Source organism: Oncorhynchus tshawytscha, linkage group LG01 (assembly GCF_018296145.1).
Source record: "Oncorhynchus tshawytscha isolate Ot180627B linkage group LG01, Otsh_v2.0, whole genome shotgun sequence".
Lineage (NCBI taxonomy): Eukaryota > Metazoa > Chordata > Actinopteri > Salmoniformes > Salmonidae > Oncorhynchus > Oncorhynchus tshawytscha.
In genome coordinates, this window is record NC_056429.1 from 45,285,128 (window position 1) to 45,292,825 (window position 7,698).

The following is a 7,698-nucleotide window of genomic DNA, read 5'->3' on the forward strand; positions in this document are numbered from 1 at the left end:
TGAATGGTTCAAGAGTTACTGTCGGTGGATTATTTTATGCTAATCTATGCAAATTAGAAAAGTTATAGTCGATTAAAAAAAATGCCTGAACATGTCAAATTTGGTTTGGTGTCTCTAGCTTGAACTGTTCAAGAATTACTGTTGGTGAATTATATGATGCTAATTTATGCAAATGTGTATAGTTAATAAAAGGTTTAAAGAATTTGAAGTTAGAGTAGCATGCACATGTGAAAGTTGGTTTGGTGTTTCTAGCTTGTACAGTTCCAGAGTTACTGTTTGTGGGTTATTTTATGCAAATGCATTCATACATTAATAATATATTTCTCCAAATTAATCATTAACATGAGAAAATGTGTTGTTTATCAGCATTTTGTCTGTATATTTAATGCTGCATAAGAGTATAAAAAGACAAGTATAGTATTTTGAAATTCTGTTTACTTTTAATATGCATTAGAAAATTACAATATTGTCCCCTTAAATGCCGAATAACAAATCCCAAAACACAGAATATATTTATATTTACTAGGCAAGTCTGTTAAGAAAAAATTCTTATTTACAATGATGGCCAAACCCTATCCTGGACGACGCTGGGCCAATTGTGCGCTGCTCTGTGGGACTCCCAATCATGGCCGGTTGTGATACAGCCTGGAATCGAACCAGGGCCTGTAGTGATGCCTCTAGCACTCAGTTGCAGTGCCTTAGACCACTGCGCCACTCGGGAGCCCAAAATATAAGAGAGATCCAAGTACAAAAATAACTAATCAAACCTGAAAAAGGTTTTCCTTCATAGCAACCCTCTATGCAATCTTCTAAGCCCCTTAGAGCTGCACGGGATTGTCATTGAAATATCAAAATAGTATTGTTTAGTTTCAGAAAACCTCTAACTAGTACATAATATTATATTCTTCACACATATTGCTGGTTGGAGTGTCTTCCATTCATAATCTGGGCTCTGAAAGACTCGTCATAGGCGAGTCTGGGTTTCGCGTCATCCTTGTACACTGTTGTGTGTTGGGACGCAGCTTTGTAGGCCACCCCATAACTGAGGACAGAAAGAAAATGAAATTATTCAAATAAATGTATAATTATTATTCATATTTGTGAGTAAGAATAAGAAAGAGGATGAAGAGCATGGTTCTAGCTTAGAACTCTAATTTTCTGGTGGATAAAATGGAATTTACCCTTGTCGCTTCTCCTTTGATGGAATCATCCCTCTGAAGGCAATACACATCATAACTCCTCCTATGACCAACACAGCCCCGCCTATCCACCCCACAAAGAGGGCGGTGCCAAAGGTGTACCTGAAAAACAGAAGTGATACACTGACACACTAAAAATTACTTGACATTATGATTGATTCCAGCAGCCTCCTAAATGACACTATTCCCTACATAGTGCACTACTTTTGACCAGACTCTAAAGGATAGGGTGCCATTTGGGAGAAGTGAATCCTTCTCATGTTGCAGTTAATGTACCTGGGAGTGAGAGATCCTCCAAGTCCTCCCAGTACTCCTTCTCCTCCATATCCACTGTCTGCATAGGTGGTGAACCGGAAGCTGGACACGATTAGGTTGGCAAAGACAGACACTCCAGCAATGCCACAGACACCTAGGAGAAGGAAAATTATCTTTACATTTTGGTTAGGAAGAAGAAGAAAATGTGTCAATTGTCACTTTCAGATCACAGACATTTTTCTTTTACTTTAAACCCAAAATGAATCAGAATGATTTGGCTTGACAGTTATGAACATCAATATCAAAACATCAATAACAAAACAATCAAAACAATACCACAATACAATCCATAAGATGGTATTTTGGTATTTGGTATTTTATTAAGATCCTGGTTAGCTGTTTGCAAAAGAGGCAACTACTCTTCCAACAGTCCACATAAAACATGTGTGGTATCCCAGGAGGTCTACCCCGGGGGATGGTAATAGAGGGGAGGTACGTGAGGCGACGTTGGCTCCCTCTGCTGGGAATACGGGAGCTGGGCACCCCGACACGGACAGCTAAGTGGAGGTAATTAGAGGAAAGTGCCAACCGGCCGCGGAGGCTAAATAAAAGGAGCACGATGGCACACCGTGAGGGAGAAGGGAGAGAGACGGACACCAGTTAAGAGAGAGAAGGACGACCGAGCAAGTTATTTCTTTGGTATATTTATTTTCTGTCTTAGTAAAGTTGTTTTTGCGGACTAAAGCCTCCCTGTCTCTGTGTCAATCTCTGCACGCTCAACCCAACACCCCACGGTTTACCACACATGACAGAACATCCATAGACAAGAATAGGTCAAGGACAGAACTACATACATTTAAAAAAGGCACATGTAGCCTACATATCAATACATACTGTGGTATCCCGGGAGGTCTACCCTGGTGGTTGGTGATAGAGGGGAGGTACGTGCCGTGACGTTGGCTAAACTCTGCTGGGAGTACATGGGCTGGGCGCCCCAACGCTGATGGCCCCAAGTAGAGGTAATTAAAGGAGAGTGCCAACCAGCTGTCCAGGCCACATAACCGGTGGACAAAGAGAGAGGCAAGGAGTGAGCCTACAGATGGGAACGAAGCTCCCAGAAGCACGGAGCTGAACATGAGAAGGATCCAGCCAACCATAAGTTGTTTTGGTGTTCTGTTTATTTTTTGTAAAGTCGTGTTTTCTGACTAGAACTTCACTGCCTCTGTGTCCATCTCTGCACGCTCAACCCAACACCCCACGTTGACCACATATGGTGGAGAATACAGTAGCTTTGGGTGCCGTGAGGTTGAGCGTATGGAGATTACCATGGAGGAACTGTTGGTTCAGTTTATCCTCAGCCAGCAGACGCAACAGGCTCGCCAGGAGCAAGCACTAGACGAGCAGCAAAACCTCAGACTGGTAGCGGAGGTAGCCCAGTTGAAGGCTGAGAGGGCTTAGGAGTCTGGCCTAAATCAGTTCCTGGTCAAGCTAATGGAGGAAAATGATGTGGAGACGTATTGTGCACCTTCGAGATGACGGTGCAGAGGGAAGGCCCAAGCCCAAGTAGGTCAGCCTTTTAGCACCCTACCTCGCCGGGAAGGCCCAGAAGGCCTACTTTGACTTGAACGCAGATCAGGAGGCAAATTATGGGGGACTCAAACACGAGATCCTGAGCTGTTATGAATTGGTCCACAACTGGGCCTTTGACTCCACTATCTCTCCCCACGCTCAGATGAGCGACCTGGTGTGCCTTACCAAGGGCTGGCTACTGACCGACGTACTGGCCCTCCCAATAATCGATTAGGTTGTCCTGGATCGGTATCTTCGGGCCCTCCACTACGAGATGAAGGCGGAGGAGAGCCTGCAGAACCTGGAGGAATTCCTGACCAAAACATCCAGGACCTGCTGAAAGGGGCCTGGGCGGAAAGAGTGCACGCAGGGAGGGGGCAGAAAAGCACAGAGAGAGGCGAAGGACTGAAGGGGGCTCGGACAGAACTAGCCAAGGCCGGGAAGCAGGAGGGCGACCTGAACCGATGACGACGTCCACTGCTAGACCTAGATCAGAGGCGCCGCTATGAGTGCTGCAAGACCTCGCATGGAGCTGCCCCGGCCAGGAGGAGTCCATGCCCTCAGCATCCCCCAGCTCCAAGGTAACCCGGATGGCTAGTTATGTCACCTCCTGTTGGGCGCACACCGAGATGGCCCCTCCAATGGTTCCAGTACAAATCAATGGCATCGACACCAGCGCTTTGCTGGACTCCAGCAGCATGGTGACCCTGGCCCAACCACAGTGGCTAACAAGAGAGCGGGAAGACGAACCGGGGGATGAGGAGATGACAGTGTCCTGTGTCCTGTACACAGTGTCCTGTACACAGGGACACAAAGTGGTACCCGACCGTGCCGGTGCAGATAACCACCCCAAGGGTGAGGGGGGAGTGCCAGATGCACATAGGGGCTGTTCCTAACTTGCCCATGCCAATTATCCTCTGTAGAGATTGCCTCTCTTCCAGGCACTGTGGAGGAGGGACATGGGGAGGGTAATCGAGAGAGACGGGAGAAACTGGGACCAGCTGCTGCCCCACTTGATGGGAGGGGGCTATACCACTACCGGTGTCTTCCTTTCGGTCTCTACGGGGCCCCAACAACTTTCCAGCGACTCATAGACGTGTCCTGCACCCACACCATGAGTACGCTGTGACTTATTTGGATGATATAATTGTGCACAGTGACAGTTGGGAGTCCCATCTCTGTAGGTTACAGGCGGTGGTGGATGCGCTAAGGGAGTCGGGGCCTACCGCAAACCCCCACAAGTGCAAGCTGCGCTACGTCAAGGTGGAGTACCTGGGCTATCGAATTGGGCGGGGAAACGTGAAGCCCCAAGAAGAAAACAAAACACTGCCATTAGGGAATGGCCGGTCCCCCGAACCAAAAGACAAGATGAAAAGGTGAAGATGGCACCAAGTAGAGGTTATTAGTGGAGAGTGACAACCAGCCATGCAGGCCACATAAAGGGAGCACCATGGCACACCGTGAGGAGGACAAAGAGAGAGGCAAGGAGTGAACCTACAGAGGGGAACAAAGCTCTTGGAGGCACGGAGCCATACATGAGGAGAAGGACCAAGCCAACCCTAAGTTATTTTGGTGTTATGTTTATTTTTGTTGCCTAATAAAGTTGTGTTTTCTGATTGAACCTCACTGTCTCTGTGCCCATTTCTGCACGCTCAACCCAACACCCCACGGTTAACCACAATACACACAAACTTAAAATAGGGGGGAGGTGTCAGGTGTTGCTTAATCTTTTTTTTGAAACCAGGTTTGCTGTTCATTTGAGCAATATGAGATCGAAGGGTGTTCCATAAAATAATGACTCAAAATAACACTATACTTTCCTGACATTGTTTTGGATTTGAGGACCGTGAAAAGACCCCTAGTGGCATGACTGGTGGGGTAAGTGTGTGTGTCAGAGCAATTTGTAAGTAGGCTATGCAAACCATTTAGAAATGTCAACACAATGATTCTTATAAAAAGTGAGGCAGTCACTCTCCTCAACTCTTAGCCAAGAGAGACTGGCATGCATAATATTTATATTAGCCCTCTGAATAAAATGAAGACGTGGTGCTCTGTTCTGGGCCAGCTGCAGTCTAGGTCATTCCTTGTAGCACTCGAACACAGAACTCGACAATAATCAAGACGAAACAAAACCAGAGCCTGCAAGATTTGCTTTTTGGAGTGTGGTGTCAAGAAAGGATTCACCTGCGAGCAGGAACATCACCAAAACTTTAGCAAAAGACATCACCTCACCTGCAAGCAGAAACATGACCCCAGAGGTCAGTGTCATGGTAGCCTTGACATTGTCCTCCATATTTCCCATCTTCAGACTCTTGAGGGCAAAGATGGCGATCAGACAGCCGATGGCTCCCAGAACTATCCCAACTATCATCAGTGCCCGCACAGCTTGGAGCATAACTACGGGTCAAACAAAACCAGACGTCAGATAAAAGTCTTACTTTGAAACTTAAGTCATGACCTGTGATTATGTGTATCATACGCATCTACCAAAGTACTGTGGTATTTAATTTAGATCATAGATTTTCCAACATTAAAAAAACTAAAACTACATTCATTTTCAAATGTACATCCAAATGACAAAAATGTTTTATTGATTAGGGCTCTATAGTACTCCTGTTTTCATGGGCCATTTAACTATATTTTGTGCCTGGAAGATAATCTCACTTCCTGTTCTTGAATTTAATTTGACCAATTATTTAAAGACTTAACTGCTCTGATAAAACGTGTTTAAATCAATATAACTTTTGAGACAAAAACAACGTTACCTTTTATTGATCATGGCCCTAGACTCTACTCACATTAAAATGACCCACTGTCTAAACTATATGGAAGATAATCTCACTTCCCGCCTTTAACACACAATTTTAAAGATTAAACGTTGCTGAAGAAACTAGATTAGACATGCTCAAAGAAAGAAAAAAAAGTTTGTTTTATACTACTTATTAATATCAACTAATAGAAACAAATACCATATCTTATCTAGAGTCACACCCTTGACAGGCACTCGACATACAAAGCTCGATCGAGATCAAGTTAACAGTGCTGACCATCCATTGGCATTTATATTTGCTAAATGTATATGAAAGAAACATAATGTTTAACTTCTTACAAGTCAATAAAGCAAACCTTACCTGGCAGCCCTAGTATGGTAAAATAAGGCCTGCATTGGGTCATTCCAGATGAGTTTTCTACACATGATTTCCAGAGTCCAGAGTAAGTGTAAACACTTGTTATGACTGAGAAGGACCGGTCCTGTAAACCCCACATATCCATGGCTGTAGCAGCAGATACGAAAAACTGGCCCAACACACCCAGAATGAAGCCGATTTGCTGAATCACTGAGGTGCCCATTTTAGCTTCCGTTCCTGTTTGATGTCAGACACCTTTGCTTGAAGTCATGAACTGGCCTTCTATCCTCGGGTTCTTATCACTACGTACTCTTGAACAGGGAACCAACCTTATCAGATGTTTGCTTAAAATTGTCCGGAGTTGCTGTCACAGTTTCGGGCAACAGTTGTTTGTTCGGGAAGCGTGACTAATGACAAAAGGTTGTGCCTTACCTTAACCTTGTTTCCATATGCGACTAGTTTCAGGAAACTACACATAAGTTGCACGTCACTACTTCACAGGAGTGGCATTTGTACGTAAACATTTATTTGGGCAGAAATGCCATCAAACGTGTACGCCATCTGTAAATAAGAATAAAATGGTTAAATTACTAGCCTAGGTTAAGCCACGAAAAAAGACAGGAACCTTCCCGCTAGCCATGATTGGGCTGGACATGCCGGGAAATGAGTTCGAATTGGTCTGCCATTTAGCAGGCTTCTGTCAACAACATAAACTGCTCAGTATGTATAGGTAATTTTTCTAATTGCTAATGCTCTCCACTTTCTGGATTACCGAGTTTTAAAATCAATGGAATTCCTAGTGGAGAAAATGTTTGCATTTAATTGCAAATATGCGGAGGTAGTTGAAAACAGAACACAGAGAACACCTGTCTCCGAATTACATCTTCAAACTAAAGGCAACCATGGCATCCGTGACAGAGAGGGAGAAGTTCATCCATTGTATATGGGTGTCCAGTAGGAAGGAAGTTAGAGGTAGTTTCAAGAGCCAATGCTAACTAGCGGTAGCACAATGACTGTATACCTCCAACTTCCTTCAGACTGGACACAGAGACATAAAAATGAGAGCTCATCTCACTTTCATCATTAAAAAATATATATTTCACCTTTATTTAACCAGGTAGGCAAGTTAAGAACAAGTTCTCATTTACAACTGCAACCTGGCCAAGATAAAGCAAAGCAGTGTGAAGTCAATAAAACAATAGAAAGATCTATGTACAGTGTGTGCAAATGTAGAAGAGTAGGGAGGTAAATAGGGCATAGAGGCGAAATAATTACAATTTAGCATTAACACTGGAGTCATAGATGTACAGATGATGATGTGCAAGTAGAGATACAGGGGTGCAAAAGAGCAAGAGGGTAAGTAATAATAAAGGGATGAGGTAGTTGGGTGTGCTATTTACAGATTGGCTGTGTACAGGTACAGTGATCAGTAAGCTGCTTTGACAGCTGATGCTTAAAGTTAGAGAGGGAGATATAAGACTCCAGCTTTAGTGATTTTTGCAATTTTTTCCAGTCAAGAGAAAACTGGAAGGAAATGCAGCCAAAGT

The 7,698-nt window shown here is 44.2% G+C and overlaps 1 protein-coding gene across 1 annotated transcript; it reads right to left on the reverse strand.

Annotated features, from left to right (window-relative positions):
* Positions 1 to 651: 651 nt before the first annotated feature.
* LOC112251208 (claudin-18) lies at positions 652 to 6,576 on the reverse strand. Its single transcript, XM_024422049.2, has 5 exons — positions 6,155 to 6,576; positions 5,256 to 5,420; positions 1,476 to 1,608; positions 1,182 to 1,301; positions 652 to 1,042 (listed from the first exon to the last, which is right to left on the reverse strand). Exons 1-5 carry the CDS (start codon positions 6,372 to 6,374, stop codon positions 907 to 909), a joined length of 774 nt encoding a protein of 257 aa, XP_024277817.1. The 5' UTR covers positions 6,375 to 6,576; the 3' UTR covers positions 652 to 906.
* Positions 6,577 to 7,698: the final 1,122 nt, after the last annotated feature.